At 33.0% G+C, this 20,256-nt stretch overlaps 1 protein-coding gene across 1 annotated transcript; it reads right to left on the bottom strand.

The window, feature by feature from the left end:
• Window positions 1–3,140: 3,140 nt before the first annotated feature.
• On the bottom strand, window positions 3,141–19,851 carry LOC131843135 (trypsin CFT-1-like). Its single transcript, XM_059191737.1, has 8 exons — window positions 19,845–19,851; window positions 18,397–18,539; window positions 17,163–17,248; window positions 14,884–14,945; window positions 13,151–13,350; window positions 12,445–12,604; window positions 5,127–5,278; window positions 3,141–3,455 (listed from the first exon to the last, which is right to left on the bottom strand). Exons 1-8 carry the CDS (start codon window positions 19,849–19,851, stop codon window positions 3,360–3,362), a joined length of 906 nt encoding a protein of 301 aa, XP_059047720.1. The 3' UTR covers window positions 3,141–3,359.
• Window positions 19,852–20,256: the final 405 nt, after the last annotated feature.

Here is a 20,256-nt window from a genome sequence, read left to right as displayed (position 1 = left end):
ATAGGTACTCATTTCAAATTCTATCATGTACGAATTTTTCGTAATTTGAAATGAGTATATCCGAAGTTTGTAAAGTAGAAATTTGTAAAGTACAATTGTCCAGATTTCTAGCGTCTTAAAATATTTTAACACTGTAACTTCCAAAGTACAAGTGAAGAAACTTAGCTTATCGATGACTTCACTATTAGACTATTTTAAGAAGTCTAATTAAAAAAGAACTTAATCTAATTAATAATCTTATTAATATTATAATAATAATAAACGCAAAAATTTGTGACTATAGATCGATAGATGGGTGGAAAAAGGATAAAAAAATACCAGCAATCAACGTGTTCTCGGACGAGTGTGCAGTCCAGGAGGCGCAGATCAGACATGCTTTGGTTGTCCCGAACATTCTTGCGAACACGTAATTTTCTTTCTTTGTCTCGTTTGTTCAAGTCTTATTCGTATACAATAGAATTTTTGTTACACTTTAACGCAAAAACTAGTCAACCGATTTTGATGAAACTTTACAGTAATATAGCTTAGACATCAGAATAATACATAGGCTATAAATTTCAAACAGCGGGTACAGCTAATAATAGTATAATAATGTATTGATGCTTGCTTTTCTTTGTCTGTTTCACAATAGAAAAGATAGATATGAGCTACTATATCACGTTACATTTATATTACTAACTAATAAATTCAATAATCTTTTATTAATATAGTTAATAGGGTATTAATAGAAATAATTTTATGATAAATAAATATCAATGTATTAGATTATAATATTATATTTAATTTCGACACAATACTTATTGTTAAGAATTAATAAATAAATAAATATATTATATCTTTATTTTCTACTGGATTGCACTCGCCGTGGCTGACTGGAGTACAACGAAAGGAGCTAGTAGTTTTTTCAACTACCGTCACATTGATTGTCCAATAATTAACTATATTAATCTATACGTGTAAATTGGAGTGTCTATTTGTAATATTCAAATAACCGTATTTTACCACATGCATATGAATATAAATGTGGTACACATGCCAAAATACAATTTAAAAAATGTTTTGACTTGCCTGTCTGTCTGTTTGCTCCGGCTAATCTCTGAAATGGCTGCCCCGATTTTGACGGAACTTTTTTTAGAGGTAGCTATTGTAATAAGGAGTAACTTAGGCTACTTTTATGGGAGCAGCTATTATTATATATTATATTATATATATATGTGTACTAAACATTAAAGTTTAAAAACAACAATTTCAAAATCACGCAGGTCAGGATAAATTAAATTTTATAAGATATTACTATTATTATATATACGCTCACTGATTTATAGTAATATTTTTTAATATTAATTATTGTTTTATTTTTGGTCTGGTGTTTCAGGTGTCCATAGTCTAAGATAAATGATTTCCTAGCCTTAGATGGTTATGCTTGTTTGACATCATCTTACTGATATTATAAACGCGGAAGTTTGCGAGCGTGGATAGATGAATGGATGTTTGTTGCTCTTTCACGTAAAAACTACTGAATAGATTTTACTAAAAAAATTACAATAATATAGCTACATCAGAATAACACATAGGCTATAAATTTCACGCGAGCGAAACCGCGAGTAAAGCTAGTCGTAGTCTAAAAAAAAAAATTTTACACACTTGAGTGAAACCATCAAATCTACGATTTTATCACGATACAAATGTATATTTATATAGCAATCTCATCACAGAATGTTTACAAATTAAAGATTTTTACGTATGTTCACAAATTAAAACTTAAACCCCAACAGTGCGTGAAAAGGACGGAATATGTAATTATATTATCCTTACTAATTACAAATGTAGAAGTAGGGATGTTTGTTACACTTTCACGCAAAAACTGCTGAAACGATCATCATAAAATTTTGTACACATATTCTTGGTAGGTATTAGAATGAACATTGTTCTTCAGATTTGATTTGAACAGGATTCTTTTTATTAAAAAAAGATGTTTTATACAAAAAAAAAACTTTTTGCTATTTCAGCGCCATCTAGCGGCCAGTAGTGAAGTTTTACGAGTGAAGCCGCGGTAAAAGCTAGTTGTTATATATATGCTAATTCAGTACTCTTCAATATTGTTCATAAATTAAAAATAACTAACAATAGCAATAACAATAACAATTATAAATAAAGTATTATTTATTAAATAAAATAGTATTTCTATTTATAACACGATTTTAAAACTCTATCTATACTCTACCCAATCTATATAATTTTATTGGTTTCTTTTTCTTGTTTTTATTTCTCTGTAAAGTTTAAGTCAATGTTAATTTCAGTTATTAAGGATGTTTGTAATCAGTAGTCAACATCAGTCAGTATTTTTTTAACAGTTTATCCCCAGTAGATTCTTACATAATGAGTAACAAATAATACATATAAATCTAGTCTTATTTATAAAAAAAAAAACTTATACGATCATATTTCAACAACAAAAATAATAATAATATAATTACAAGAAATTATGTATGAACATATTCGTATATAAATGTAAATTTATATCTACATATGGGCAAAACCATAAAATAATGATAGGGAGAATAACCTTCCACTGTCCCTTAAACAAACACTTGTACAGTGTACACTATAGGTGCTGCAGACAGTCCTTTGTCGGGGCTGCTTTGAAGCCGAAGAAACTGGCGCTCACGTGATCCGTGGAGTGCTTACAGTGGCCACACAACGAACACAAATCCGCGGAACGGTGAGATCTCTCCCTGAAGCATACAAAGACACCTGCCTCTGCGCTTCAGGCTACTTTAGTAGTCTCGGATCTAGACGCATAACGGTTCAGATGTAAGGCAAAATGCTGAGAATAGAAACCTATTTACAATAATAACATTTACATATCTACATATATAACGTCATACATCATTTATAGTAATTATATTTATCGTATTTATATTGTAACAATACGCGGATATATTGAAAAAATTACATATGTACATATATGTTCAGACGTCATTGTAATTATATTTATCATATTTATATTGTAACAATACGCATTGTAAAAAAAGTACGTATCTTCATATATGTTCATACATCATTTATAGTAACTATATTTATCGAATTTATATTGTAACAATACGCGGATATATTGAAAAAAATTTACATATCTTCATATATGTTCAATGTTCATACATCATTTATAGTAATTATGTTTATCGAATTTATATTATAGCAATATGCGGATTTAATGAAAAAAAAAATTAAAATCATTACACAGATATTTTCGCACAGAGCACGGTCATTAATGGTTTATTCCTTTTTACAAATTAGGAACTCGACAAAGAATAGTCCAAAATATTTATAAATAAGGCTAAATCGTGTAATGTGATCCTTTATAACTTCTGCTGGTACAGGGCTAATAAGAGAGCGCTCAGTAGCAGGCTGCTGGCCACACCTTGTAGACCACCGCTACCATTATACCGCACCACCTGAAAATAAATATACATTCATATGTAACGGGATTTAATTTTATAGGGAATTATTATACAGTTATTCAAAGAGGGAACGCTGCCAGTATCTTCGGAACCTTGCCTAAAGGACCCCCTTTAATAATATATTTTAGTCATCATATTATATATTTTTTTAAGCATTTTATATTCTTTTAAAAGACATTGGGCAAAATCAGACCAGACAGTTCAATGAAGCATTCTGTTAAATAAACAGAACCGATATTAATATCCGAAACCTTATTATAATGAACCTTAATATATTATGGGGTAGGGGATTGTTAGTAATGGGGTTCCCCCTGGAAACCATCGTAATAAATTCCTGGCGAATTTGTCACGATGGGCTAACTGACCTGACCTCATGTGATTCTTATCATCCTCCACTGGCCATCCTCCATTATCATACATAAAAAAAGGACCAGGTCAGACCAAACAGTTCAATGAAGTATTCTGTTAAATTAACCTTAATATATACCTGTCTGTATTAATGCGACATATGTATCTATTCGTAAACTAGAGATGTTTATCTAAACTTCTTACTCTATTTTTTTCTGTAAGCCGTGAGTATAGATTTTATACTAAGTGCGCAATGTCCTTTGACGTGGTCATTATTTATATATACAATTAGGAAAATAGAATAGAATAGAAAAACATTTATTCAAATAAATTTAAGCACTTTTGAATAGTCATAACTTTTTTTTAATCTAGCCCTCATTCGGAAAGCTGTCTCATCACAAGAAGAACGAGCAAGAAACTTGTGCGTTGCGAGCAAGAAACTCTTTTATAAAAATCACCCCGACCCCGACGTGATCTACTCACAAACATTTTGGTGACCCCGACGTGATCTACTCACAAACATTTTGGTGACCCCGACGTAATCTACTCACAATCATTTTGGTGACCCCGACGTGATCTACTCACAAACATTTTGGTGACCCCGACGTAATCTACTCACAAACATTTTGGTGACCCCGACGTAATCTACTCACAAACATTTTGGTGACCCCGACATAATCTACTCACAATCATTTTGGTGACCCCGACGTGATCTATTCACAATCATTTTGGTGACCCCGACGTGATCTATTCACAATCATTTTGGTTCAATTTTTCTACTCAATTCATAAAAAAATATAAAATGCACTAAACCATAATGATATATGTTAGAATTCACATCATTATTGTAGAAAAAATCCGATATTTTAAATATATAGTAAAAGGTAGTTTGTTTTTAGTACTAATGAAGTACCCAATGTAAGGATTATTACGAATATTGTAAATAGCGCCATCTAGTATTTATAGACCAACCTACTACACTGACTTTGGTCTATAAATACGGAGGTCGGTAGTTGTATAATCCTCTTTCGTTGCGTGAGCCGCGGCATTCAGTCGACGAGCGCAGAGCGTGCCAGTTGTTTTGGATATTAAAGTGAATTGTATTAGCAATGGGTTTATCCCGGTCTTAGTTGGGCCTGGGGGGAAGCTGCAAGTAGTGAAGGTGAGTGTTAATGCATTCTAAAAGGGCCTTTTAAACCTACACCCGTGTCACAAGTCATGGGCGCTACTTGGGGTTTCCCTTGCGGTAGCCGGCTTCAAAGCCTCAGTCGTCTATCATAATTAGTGCTTCTTACATATATAATGTAACAAACTTACTGTGGTATTGATCCAATTACTGAAACTGGCAACCCTAGCGTTCACCCCCGGGTACCTGGGGAGCGCGCAACTATAGCCCCACGATGTGACCCCCACCAGCACCGAATTGTAAACAATGGGCCCACCACTGTCGCCCTGACATGCATCTTTACCTGTGAAAAAACATATAGAACATACCAATGTTAGGGTTCGCATGGATAATTTCGAGAAATCTGATATTTTATATTAAAAGAAGGTAGTTTCATTATTACTCGGTATCGTTAAACTAGTTGCATATAACCCCCACTCATATCTTCTCTGTATAAAAGGGAGGGTTTTTGTAAGCCGCGGCATTCGGTCTTTGAGCACAGGATGTGCTGGTTGTATTTTAATTGCTAAAGTGAATTGTGTTAGAGACATAGTTAAATTAATGTTATATAGTCGTTATTTTATTATAATACATACTTTTACTAGTACATAGAGTTCGTATATCTAACATATCAGAAGTGTGAAGAACCTAAAACTTATAATTTCGAAACATCGAATGAGTCATCGCACGTCCAGATCACGTGTCACCGAAGATGCCGTAATTGAAGCTGTAGGTGCAGAAGTGGTGCAAATTAGTGCCAGAACGACATGCTGAGCGACGGGACAACGCGGGAGCATACTTAAGGTCACGTAGTCTTTCTTTATCTATATAAATACTATTAGAATTTGTGAAGAATAGAATAGAAAACCCTTTGTTTAAATGGGCTTGGTTTGGTATCTACTTTTGAATAGTTATGGCTATTTTTTACCGTTCTTTCGGTTGCCTTATCGTGGAAAGAACGAGCAAGAGACTTGCTCTTTTAAATAATCGTTGTGACTTTGCATTTTTAAGTTTAAATGTGTGAATGCAAATTACCAGCCAGCTCTAAATTGTTAGTCAAAATATTATATACACAATAAGATTAAAAACAGTTGGTAGTAATTAGAAGTCCTTCGAATGTGGTTTTACATCACAAACGTATTCTCAAAATACACAAAAAAGTTGCATAAATTTAGTACCTTCTATCAATCAGTAAAAAAAAAAAAAGTGGAAGATATGTTTAAAAGGAAAAGCAGTTTTAACCCCATCGATTTATATTATTATGAAAAATTAACCTTTAAATCAGTGTAATACTGAAGAGAAGTGAGGCAGTAGTCTAATGTTGACAGATCCATTGACTACAGACCTTTGCAATCGTAATGTATTAGATTATGTAGCGAAGTATGTATTACTATTGCAGCAACAATGTTGACAGATCCATTGTTGAAGTGAGGCAGTAGTCTAATGTTGACAGATCCATTGACTACAGACCTTTGCAATCGTAATGTATTAGATTATGTAGCGAAGTATGTATTACTATTGCAGCAACAATGTTGACAGATCCATTGTTGAAGTGAGGCAGTAGTCTAATGTTGACAGATCCATTGACTACAGACCTTTGCAATCGTAATGTATTAGATTATGTAGCGAAGTATGTATTACTATTGCAGCAACAATGTTGACAGATCCATTGTTGAAGTGAGGCAGTAGTCTAATGTTGACAGATCCATTGACTACAGACCTTTGCAATCGTAATGTATTAGATTATGTAGCGAATTATGTATTACTATTGCAGCAATGTTGACAGATCCATTGACTGCAGACCTTTTCGATCGTAATACATATATAAGATTATGTAGAGAATTATTGAGTCGCTTTATGAAAGTTTTTCAAAATAAGTTAATACTTTTACGTATACACAGAATGTGTGGGTATATACTATATTGAGAAGTAACAGTGAAATCGGCTGCTTTTCTCCAATAATAATATTCCGTAAGACAATAGATTGTGGTAGTAACGAATATAGACTATATCTTAGAATTGATATATTATCTAACCTTGTGTACTGTATGAGCTAATGACTTGTGTTGCGGGGTAATAATACGATGTTGTCTATGGAGATGATGTATACTACAGATGATAATAGACTGACAATGTGTACATAAAAATATTGATCTTATATACTAAATGACAATAGGAAAATGTAAGGTGGGGTGACACAGTTTAGACACAGCAGTGCTTAGTACACAATATTGAATTTGTCTTACTAGACATTGTTAAATGCAATTATTATTTTGATGTATCTAGATAACTTTGTCCCATATCGTTTCTGGAATAACAGTAGACTCTATAAAGTCTAGAGATTCGTTGGTAAATTTGTATTGGTATGGAAATGAGAACCAAGGAGAACACGTTTTGTTTTCTCAAAGTTTGACCCATGCTTGTTAGTCGTAAATTAGTGCAAGAGATGCAGTGACGCACTATTTACCTCGTTATAATTGTGTAGTAATTAAGGTCGGATTTCACCAAAGAAACTGATCACGTTTAGTTCGAACTGAACGCCATTAAAACATTTAAACTTGTTCAAAGCTTCATTTTGCATTTCACCACTACAAATTTCGCTAAACACGTTTAAAAATTCTGAACGTCTGATTTCCTACAGTTAACTCTTTAAATGCATTTAAAACAGCTGTCAGTTATTAAACAGTAATCAATCCAATTTTTAACATTGTAATATAATGTAATAAAAAGAAAATTGCCAGTAGTTTATTATAGGTAAAGGTTGTTGTTTTATATTTTGTAGTCGACAGTACTTATTAAATTAGAATTTATTAGCCAACAACATTCGATCTTAATATAAAAAGTATAACACTATTATTACATCTACCCTATTTTAACAAAATATTCAAATTCAATTATTTACTTGTGAAGTACAGGTAACAAAAATAATTTAAAAAAAAATAAGGGAGAAATATATTATCGAATTACAATAAATTTACAATTATACAATACATAAATATATACAAGATGACGATTACTGATTTAAAGTGTTCATGAGTGAATAATGAACTCGTCTTGACTTATATCAAACAGTGCGGTCGAGAATTGTGATACTCGTATTTGGATAGTAGAATTTATATTTCAGATATTATTATGGGATATTGGAAAGAAACGAGTGCTTAGTGCTTTTTGATGTATGTAGGTACGGACAGCCGGGAGAGAATTAAGCGAAGACATGTAAACTGTGATATTGTGAAATTAGAGGAGAAAAGATAAATCGGATAGTACCTATTGTTAACAGGTTGATGTAGCTTACTATTTATATATTCGTACGCAACAGTTTGTTTCAGGAATGTAATATATTTTATGATTTTACTAATAAAGTTTCGGTATATAAATTAGTTTATTATTAAATAGATTCTGTGGAAGACAAAGTACATAATATTGAAATTGTTATTGAGGCACAATTATGATACACAGACAAAAATGATTATTATGAAAGAGATTTGAATATTCTGGAAAATTTTATGATGACCTTGGCAATGTGACTATTAATAGGCTACATCAGTTTTCCGGTGTATAGAAATTGTTTCCCACCAAATACAACCGCTAAATAGCTGGGATAAGGCCGGAGTAAGTTGGTATTATGAAGATAGCACTTCTTTGCTTTTGCGGAGCTTCCGATTATATTCTATGAATCTACTGTACTGTAAAGATGCATGGCGACTTCGTATAGATGTGTCAGGAATACCTATGTGATGTTATTAATGCCAGTTAATCATTGCACATGTAACTAGGATTGAAAATGACATGTCCGTATGTCCTGGGGTGAACAGTGATTCACAAGCGCAATGTTTAATATATAGGAAGAAAAGGAAATTTATATAAATAGCAATGATTGAAAAGATTGTCGAATTGAAGATACATATTTACGGGTGTAAATAATACATGGAAGGACCTATTTAACATATAAATGGTATAATTGTGACCGATGGGAGTGTATGACGTCACACAATGAAAAGAAAAATGAATAAGCCAAGAACCCAGTGATAGTAAAAGAATGATAGATATATGTATACAATTGTTACTTATATGATAAGGAAGGGCACAACATTCCCTTAATACGAACATGTGACATGGTAGCTATTATTGCACTTAGAACGTGTTGAGTTGTGAAGTTAAAACTATCAAGGATTCTTTTGCGGATGTAATCTATGGTATCCAGTTTTGACGATAGTAGATATTCGTAGTCAGTGTGGACGAGCTGGTTTATAAGCATGGATAATAAACTACTTTATAATAGCATATAGAATGTAAATAAGTAGTACCACATGTTCTAAGTTGTTTTAGCAAGCCCAAAAGTAAGAGCCGACTGTTGCCGCAGATCAGATGCTGACGTGTATTCACAATATTGCTCTAAAAGTGAACAATGATACTACTAGTGGGAGTGATGAATTAGGATACATAGTTTTTATGATCGCCGAGAATGTTCTTGAAATTTAGTAATACTGATATTAACTACACCTGTAATTATTGTTTCAGATCGACTGTCTGTAATTATTGGATTGTCTGATTGGTGTTCCGTTTTTACGAGAGCATTGGGCGCTGTAGCTCTTGACCTCATTTGTACCTCGAATGTAACAGTTGCATATAGAATAGAGTATTCTATATTAGCCGATGTTTTGATGAAATCTCATAAACAAATCGATCGGTTTATGGGACAGCTTGCCTGGATAATCGATCGGTCCAGTAATAGCTGCGCTGGATATTCGATCGGTCCAGTTATAGGTTACGCTGGATAATCGATCGGTCCAGTTATGCCTGCCAGTGTTAATCTTCCGATTAATCGATCGTTCGGATTATGAATATTATTATTTTTGTAATCAATTGTTTAATGCGTTATTTGAAGAAATTTTCGATTTGTGAATATTTAATAGTATTGAAGTTTATCTAGTACTCTATCTTCGTTCTTATGTATTACGATTATATACATCTCATTATATTCATAAGATTATTGTTGCATTGCATTAGATGTGTTAACATATTTTACTACTTATAGTTATATAATTTAGTCTAATAGTTCTGATTCGTTTATATATAAAGTGTTACTTAATTGGTTTATGAATTATGTATTTAAGTGTTTTGTACTTATATATTAAGGCAATTTTTTTTTTTCTTTTCTTCTATCTCTATTGTTTATTTTGTTGTAAGAATGTCGTGGCTCACAAAACTCCGATTGTTAGGGTTGCACCAGGCATCGTGTGCGAGGACGCACACATTGTCAGGATGGTCGATTGTTAGGGTTCGCATGGATAATTTCGAGAAATCTGATATTTTATATTAAAAGAAGGTAGTTTCATTATTACTCGGTATCGTTAAACTAGTTGCATATAACCCCCACTCATATCTTCTCTGTATAAAAGGGAGGGTTTTTGTAAGCCGCGGCATTCGGTCTTTGAGCACAGGATGTGCTGGTTGTATTTTAATTGCTAAAGTGAATTGTGTTAGAGACATAGTTAAATTAATGTTATATAGTCGTTATTTTATTATAATACATACTTTTACTAGTACATAGAGTTCGTATATCTAACACCAATGACTAAACTAAATGAAACATATATTTCAGAGATGTCAGAGAGCTCCGTAACCGTAACCAAAACTATCGGATATCCGATATAAAAAAATATTCGTAACCGTAACCGAATCCGATATAAAAGTTTCGGATAATATCGGGTAGGGGCGGAGCCTAATTCAGACACGTTGTGTAACCATTTTATTAGCTATTTGTATTTTACTTTTGAAATTCCTTAAAAAATTAATATTCGTAACCGAAATTATCCGAAAGTAAAGGATAATCCGAAATAATTTCATATTCCTATATCTGAAACCTATCCGTATCCGAAATTTCATATCCATAACATGTCTGATAAATTTATATGTTTAAACTACTAAAGAAATGCCAACAACAACAACAAACTGTAATAAACTAAAAGGACCTTAAATATGCCTATACAGAATTTATTATACGAGAACTACAATGTACCGTTAAAGAAGTGTTAACAATCTTAAACTTTGTCAAATGACAATAGTCGGTTTATTTTTCGTACCACTGTAACCACAGCTGGCCTTTACAGCTTCACCGAACGATAGGGAGCGAGTGCAGATGGCATTCCAAGCTCGTGGAAGGACTTATAGACCAACTCCCACGTGACGGATACGACTTTAGTCTGAGGTGCCCTCAGTGCTAGGGGTTCGAACATCGGATCAGGCGGTCATAATTTCGATCCTTGTTAGAATTGGACGGGGGATCGATCCGAGGGGTCATTAGTTGGTTAGGCTGTTACAAACTTACACTTTCTTGACTGACAGACTACAGTCCATCCGTCGCTTATGGGCTGAATACTCCGATCGAGATACAGACTGGAGTTTTAAAATATGTTACTGACCGAATAAAGTAAACGTTAATTTAAATTAAAAAATCCATTTGGTTCAGGCTATTAGGTTATGTAGGTCATTTCTCATTTTCGGTGCGCTCAGTCACTTGCTAGCTTCAAGGTGTCAGTCAAATACCATTTCCTTTCCCTTTTGCTCTACTATTCCTTTCATAGCTCCTTTCTTTCCTTAAATCTCTCTATGGAATATGTGTACTATTAAGTTTATGTATGTATCTATTCATATTAATTCTAGCTGTATCCGCGACTTCGCCGACGTGAAATTTTATTTTATTTTTCTAAAATAAAGTAGCCTCTGTTACTCCTTATTACATCAGCTACCTGCCAATAAAAATCCCGTCAAAATCGGCCCAGCCATTTCAGAGATTAGCCGGAACAAACAAACAGACAGACAGAAAAAAATTTTAAAAAATGTTACTTTGGTGTATATACCGTATTTATATTTATATACATATAGTATTATTTCAATATTACAAACAGTCACTCAAATTTTATTTATATGTATAGATTTCATGCATGTATTCAGCGTTGTTATGTGTACCACCTTCTCTTCCTCTCATACCTGAGACAATATCTCTATATCTCATATCTTCCACTTCTTTCTATCTCATGTCGTCCACCTAAATGTAGCTGGAATTGTTTAGTACCGCCTATTGCACAAGTCCATTTAAATATTTTGTATTTGTAGCGCGGTGGTTATCCTCATCATTGTATAGTTATGTGTTGTGATGAGGTGGCGCTACATAATATGTTATTTGTTGTAGTATGTAGGTAGTGAGTATAGCAGTAAAATGATTGCACTATTTATTAGACATATTATTGGTAGTTGCTACATGGCTTATTAATAACGCGTCCAGTCGACGCGGAGTCGCGACGTAGACTGATTTTACACTTAACTTAAATTTATATTAGCGTAAACTAATGGATGGGTCTCTAGTGTCGACAGAAATATTACAAGAGTAGGCACATATTAATACTTTTCTGTATTTAAAAACGGTGTAATAAAGTGTACAAATGAATAAAAATAATATAAACTAACCACCAACATCTAGTAGACCTGCGCAGAACATGTTGTTAGTGATCAACATCGGCTGGCCGGTTGAAATCTGCAGCTCCGCGTAACGTTCCGCGCATATTGTCAAGTTCACTATTGGGACCGTCACCTCTTGGAGGATACGAGATGGTTGTTCTGAAGTAATCTGAAATAAAATAAAAAATCATATTTTACAGAGCCACAAGATAGTTAAGGGTCGGCAATGCGCACGTGAGATCCCTGTTGTCTCAAACGTCCATAGGCTACGGTAACCGTTTACCATCAAACGGGCCATATACTGGTTCATCATATAGATCCAATTGAGAAGAACTGGCAAGAAACTCAATAGAATTACTTTTTTTTTAAAGCAACTGGCTTTTAAAAAAATATATATTTCGTCTTCTTTACAATGTATATGAGTCTATATCGTCACCATGGATATCACAAAACAAACATTGTACCATACTTCTTATCGATGGATAGTTATAAGGGCAGAGGAATGTCGAAAAAGAGATGGATGGACTGTGTGAAAGATGATATAAAAAAAGGTAGTAAATAAGGAGATGATTGCGAAAAGGGATGAATGGAAGAGAAAAACATATTACGCCGACCACAAATAAATGGGATCAGGAAGAAGCAGATGATGATGACCTGTCATTTTGAATTTTCTATTGGTACCTTGTAAATCCTGATGGAAAATCATAAGACTTACACTAGTCTTGCCCCATCCGGCATAAGTGACCATAGCAGTGTTCGGTAGCTGATATCCCTGTGCCGGAATGGCGATGGCCCTGATCTGATTGCCCGACTTGAGAGTCGAACCTAGAACCAGCACCGCGATGTCGCAATCGTGAATTGTTGGGTTGTAACGTTCATGGACTATTATCATAGATACAGAAACCGTTCTGCCTCCTGCAACAAGATTTTTTTAATGGATTATTATTCGGTTCCTTATGAAAGTCATAATATTTATCACTACTCCTATTGTCCAGTTTGGCTAGCTACTTCAGAAGAACCGTTAAGAACAACCTTGTTGTATTTATGTTTAAATGTAAATTCTATTTTACTGTGTAATGTAAATAAATATATATTCTATCTATCTATCTAAGCACTGGCAAGATGGTACATTTTTTATGTTATTATTTTTTTTAATCAGTTTCAATATATTCATATATTAAAATATAAATCATACTATATGAACAAAAATCGTTTACAGAGATTTGTTCAATAAGTATATTTAAATAGTATAAAATGAAGTCTGTTCGCTTAAATCTTTTAAAATACGCAATTGATTTTAATGCAATTTTTGGCATTATATAGAATGATCTAAGAGGAACGTTTATATGTATAATAATAGAGGTTAAAGTATGAAATTTGCGTTCTATAGTAATAGATACTTTGAATCTTCATGGCGTGATATTTTCGAGTTTAACTTTTTTTACACGATACATATGATATTCTTGTTTAAAAAAGATGCAACATTCAATATTCGTCTTTCAGTTGTTTTTTTTTATATAGCTTGGATGTGAAAGATGGATATGGATCCGAGTTATTTTTGTATATGAATTACGACGAGGCAGTAACGCGGCAATAACGGTTCGGACGGACGGACATGAACGCGTTTGGAGAGAAGACTGCTAAGGAACGTACCTTGCGTTTTTGGTTCAAACGCTTAAGCAATGGAAACTTCGACTTGAAGAACGAACCACGTGGAAGAGGCCAACACAAGTGAATGGCGCTGAATTGATAAAGATGTTGGAAGCCGATCCGATTTAAACTACCCAGGAATTAGAGGCATGGTACAACTTTACCTTATGTACAATATAGACTCATTTCCATTAAATCAATAAAATGAAATAATGGGTGTGTAGTGTATGTGGAAACACTAGTAGTTTATTATCTATCGTCTCGAGCCGAGCGTACACGGACCGCCGTGTGCAAGAGGGAAGGGATTCCCTGCGCAAGCGCCGCGGAGTAAAGACGTGGAGCTACGGCTAACGAGCCGATATTATGTCGATAACAACTTGCATACAAGAAGACATAAATAACAAATAAGTGAACACTATAGGGTGCCTCATGATTTGACTGATATGCAGAAAGAATGCGTGTTGAAACATGATTACGTCATCAGCAGTTATCTACTTCAGCGCCATCTAGCAACCAGTAATGAAGTTACTCCGACACTTATTTAATGGATTCAATGCAAGCGAAGCCGAAGTATTTCAGTACAAATCGGCAATTTCATACATTTAACCTCTAATACATTACACCCGTGCAAAGCCAGGGCGTGTAGTTAGTGGCTTAATAAATTATATTCATTTTTATATTAAAAAAAGAATTTATATATTTTTAATTAATAAAAGTCGACAAGATTTGAATTCACGACCTTTTGTTTAAATCGAGATAATAAATGAAATAGTTGAGAAGAATCGTTTTAAAAATTACCTGAGTTAAGATTTGTAGTTCCAGCTCTGATGCTGTAATATCTAGGGCTGACTATGCCGGTCCTGAAAAAAACAGAAGATGACAATATTAGTACCTCAGTACAACATAGCACCATCTATATAGTTGTAAACTAAGCAGAGTTTGTGTTATGGGATCTAAATATTTGATAGAAATAGTTAATTAAATCATTACATAGTATATAACAAAGTCGTTGTTGCTGTCTGGCCGTCCCTATGTATGTTTAAATCTTTAAAACTACGCAACAGATTTTGAAGCGGTTTTTTTCTAATAGATAGAGTGATTCTAAAGGAAGGTTTAAATATATAATACATGTACACCCGGGCGAAGCCGGGGCGAGTAGCTAGTAATATATAAATAAATAACTTTGAACAATTAACACAGTGCATCTAGACCCACAGTAAGCAAAGCTTGTATTAGTGTACATTGCACTTATTAAACGACTTAATTGACGACCTCGGTGGTCTAGCGGTCTAGCACACCGCTTTACGACCGATGGTCGCGGGTTCGATTCCTCGCACGGCACAAACAATTTGTATTCATGTGTATGATTGTTTGTATCTGTCTGGGTGTTTTCTATGTATAATTAATGTGACCATTTATTCTTCGACTCAAAACGGGACACAATTAACAGACATCCAATGAAAAAAACTCTTTTTTTAAATTATCTATTCAAAAAAAGTTATCAATTAAGAAATATATCCGATAAATATAATTAAACATTTTGTTTATTCATAGATAGTTTATATTTATCTGATAAAAATAAAATGTTTTGTTATATATATATTTATCGGAGGAACAAATATGACTTTTTAAGAAGTATTTAAGTAAGAATGACACTCTTGGCACATTTTTTTTATACTCACCTTAATTACCAACAACTAACAACCGGCTCGTCTACCCAAAATTTCGCACCGTTACCGAAAACGGGACAATTTTGCGTCCCAGAGTCCGTTTCGGGGACACCGGGACTCGTAATTATAAAAAAGGACTGTCCCGTTCATTACGGGACGTCTGGTCACATTATGTATAATATGTATGTATTTACAAAAGAAAATATCTATGTCTATGTATCGGACATCTAGTACCCATAACATAAGTTTTAACTAGCTTAACTTGGGTCTAGATGGCGCTGTGTGAATTGTCCTGAGATTATTATTATTAAAATTACTTTACTATTAAAAAAGTCGTGGGAATAAAGAAATTCTTTGTAAACGAGTGCCAAATGTATACTTAACCCACTTAATCTTATCGATTTCGTTGTTTATCATATAAAAAATGGCGAGATAATTTTTATTAGTGTAGTAATACGTATGTTTACTACGACAGAACTTATTAGTCATTTTGATTAGTCATAGATATTTAGGGTAAAAACATTAAACTACAGCCCTATACTATATACCCCTCCGATCGATCCCCCTTCCTATTCAAACGGGGATCGAAATTACAACGTCCTGATCCGAGATTCGAACCCCAAGCAGTGCCCTCAGACTAAAGTCGTATCCGTCAGACGCGAGTTCGCTTTCAGCCGCTCCATAAGTCCTTCCGCGAGTTTGGAGTGCCATCTGTCATCTGCAACTGCACCCTATTGTCCGACGAAGCTGTAAAGGCCAGCCGCGGCCAACAGCATTAGAGTAGCCCGAAAAAAAATACTATACAGTTGTACTAAGGCTTTAAAAATATAAACTATAATAATGCTAATTATGAAATTCTGATACTGAAGTCGATACATTTTTTTTCTAAACACCGTCACATAAGATTTCTACGTTATTTGGAAGCCTTTGGTCGCTTAGGTGGCGTAGGTAGGTAGGTTCAACTTCAATAAATATTTAAACTAATATTAATTTATTATTATTATTCATATATATTCATTATTATTGATTTTTTTTTATTTGATTACATTAAGATTGCTGCATGAATATGTCACTGCGCATATTCTAATCATCCCCGGGCTGCTAGTAAAAAATTGTGTTTTGCTCGTTGAGTAAATTGTTCACTGAGTAGCTTTTCATATTTGTACCCTTTCGTATCCTTGTGGCATCTAATATTTTTTTATGATTTACTTTTACGTGTAAGTTAAAGTGTATTCAAGTTTTTCTTCTATATAATATTCTTACATGGACATACTTGTTTACAGCGTTTTATTTGTAATATTTTCGATACGAATAAAGATTTTATCTATCTATCTATATATTTAGTTCGTGGCTTTAACAATTAAAGTATTGTTTATTAGTATTGTATGTTGAGAAATATGAACTCACCCCTGCCAAAAGCAATGTGCAGCGGATAGTACATGTCTCATGGTTATCAATGAACCTCCGCATTGTAGGGCCGAACCGAAAATTACCTGTAACAAATAACATAAAACAAACCCATTAATTATAGTTTATCGAATTAGGTCTTATTTTGGTCAGGTTCATTTCAATACGTCTTTTTAAGTTAGTAAGGTACTCCCTTATTTTGCAGAGACTGAATGTCAATGGCCTTTTTTAATTTTATTTTTTGTTCATTCTTTTTTTTATCTCGCTTTTCTTGATCCACAAATATATGTATTGTGGCTTCCCGCAGTTTACCTTATATATGTTTTTTTTTCCTTTTTATTTTCTCTTTTTATTGATATTATATATTTATATACCTACATCCAATTGCAAATTGAATTTATTATATTTATTATTATATAATTTATTGGTTTTGTTACTTTCAGATTACTAGAATAATTCCGCTTCTGCACTCCACATATTACTGTTTATTTATTATTTATTGATTTTGTTGCATTTTTTACCAGAAACGGGAGGGTCATATAGATTCGTACAACAAAGTTTTTGTATTTTTGCTTGTATATAAATAAAGGAAAACGTATGTTTCATATCAAAAATATATATATGAAATTATGTTATGGTGTGACATATTAACACGTGGTAGTGAGAGTTCGCGACCGTGATATGCTGCGTAAATAAAAAAAACTTTCCCGGTTAACATATGGTGTACAGTATATATTGGTATAATAATCATTTCACATCATTACTTCTTTTCATGACAACTGGCCGCTTACAGACAACACGTTTCATAGTTCACCTATAAAATACTCCTACGTCATCCGACACTCGCCTTATACAGCTCTGTTCCATATATATACATTTTCTTTAAAACAATTTATTGTTAATCTTTTGTTTTCAACTTTCATGTTTTATATACATTATTTAAATTATTAACCGGGTCTTAACACGAATAAATTTATGGCAAATGAAGATATTTACCTCTCTCGACGTTTCGACTAGGTTGCACTAGCCGTGGTCACGAGCTGACTGAGCCCAGCCAGGTAAATAGCTTTATTTGCCATAAAATTATTCGTGTTAAGACTTTAACTCGAATAATAATTAAATATTGTTAATCTTATATTCTAATATATTAATTATTTGGTGAGGGTCTATTTTATTTGTACATTTATTGTTATCGACCCCACAAACAATAAATACGCAGATAAGACCAATTTACCTGTACAGTGTGAGGGTGTCGTTCTATGGTTGTATCAACCCCGCCAATTATCCGGGGGTTTATTATTGCCGCACTGCCATCATCATCAGCAAGTGGCGGAGGGTTCACAAACTCCACGCTGACCACTTCCACCTCCGCTTGGGCTATAAAAAAAATATTGAGATCATATTAGGTGTACCTTCGATTAATAAGGTGTCCAACAAATTTTTGTTCAAAAAGAGTAAAGTATTTGCACTTTGCAAGTATTTCTTAGGTGAAAAAAAGAGGAAAAAAATTATAAAAACTTATATTTTCTTTTAAAAATATATTTTTCTTCGGAGTGGATAAAATTATACAAATGAGTACTTTTAGGGTACAGGATTTGAAAAGAGTACGGCTTGGAAAAAAAGAGTACAAAACTCAGTAAATGAGTATAGTTGGTCAGCTTATTAATTAGAAATTACATTAATACTAGAAATAAAACTTTCTCTGATCTCTTTTTACGAAAATTGCGCGGTACAATATGTTTCGCGCTCTTATCTTATATATAAAATTCTTGTGTCACAATGTTATATTAGTTAGGGTTGTTATTAATTAGAAAGTGAATTAGAAAATAAATATATAATGTGTCATTAAAAAATATATACAACCCTAATTTTTCACCCTTCTACCGCCTTATTTATTAAAAGCGTTATTAGTACTTAAATTTATATAGCAAAACAACGTTTGCCGTGACAGCTAGTAATTTAAATGCAGAATGCTAATATTTTTATGTACCTAATCATACATAAAAATACATAAATCACTAAAAAACATTGCACATGTATATATATATATATATAAACCTTCCTCTTAAACCACTCTATTTATTAAAAAAACCGCTTCAAAAACTCGGTTGCGTAGTTTTAAAGATTTAAGCATATATAGGTACGGACAGACAGCGACAGCGACTTTATTTTATACTATGTAATGATTATTGATCTTTTTTATATTTTATAACGGTCGAAATTCGACCACTGGGCGACCACTAATATTAATTAAAAGCTTCGTAAAGTAGAAAACGCATTGATAATCTTCAAATGGCTAAATATACAATTTTTTTTTATTTATTATTTTACGGCTCTGGATACAAGTCCTTTTTAGCCCAACATTAAATACAGAACCTTAAAAAAAAATTATTCTTCACAAAGTATTGCTATATTGATCACGCCAGTTATCAAACAAAAGACTCATTATCAATAAATTTGTTCCATCCGTTTGATGCTATGATGTCATAGAAAACAATACAAAGACAAATATACACAAATAAAATATTTTTTTAATGCGTGTACACCAATTTATAATAATAATAATAAAAACTCTTTATTGTGCATAAAAAAATATGTTGATTATGCTAATATTATGAACTAAAGTATTTTTTTTAATTAATGAATATAGGTCTACTTCAAATACTACTACCATTGTGTTACGGGCCATATTATCTTTGTAATTATATGTATTGCTTATGATGATGATATTTGCAATCGTGTGAAATCTCAGGCAATTCCTAGTTTTTTTCATTTTTTTATTTATTTATCCGAAACAATACAAATTGTGTAGATAACATACAAGGTCTAAAACATGATTTTTATGTCAGCAAGCATAGTTCAATAGGTCGAGTGAAGTCTGTATGATCATCGTTGTGTGCCTACACATGTAATATTTTTGTAAACCTACATAACAATATTCCTGTCAACACTTGAGACCCTTCCATTAGTTTACCTCTCCAGATAACAAAGATTTATGTTAAGTGTAAAGCCAGTCTACGTCCTGATTCCGCGTCGAATGTACACGTTACTAACAAGTCACTATAGCAATTTATTATAGTGTGCTACAACACTA

The sequence above is a fragment of the Achroia grisella genome, unplaced genomic scaffold, assembly GCF_030625045.1.
Source record: "Achroia grisella isolate CSIRO2021 unplaced genomic scaffold, CSIRO_AGI_Agris_v1 utg2786, whole genome shotgun sequence".
NCBI lineage: Eukaryota > Metazoa > Arthropoda > Insecta > Lepidoptera > Pyralidae > Achroia > Achroia grisella.
This window is presented reverse-complemented; position numbering and strand designations above follow the sequence as displayed.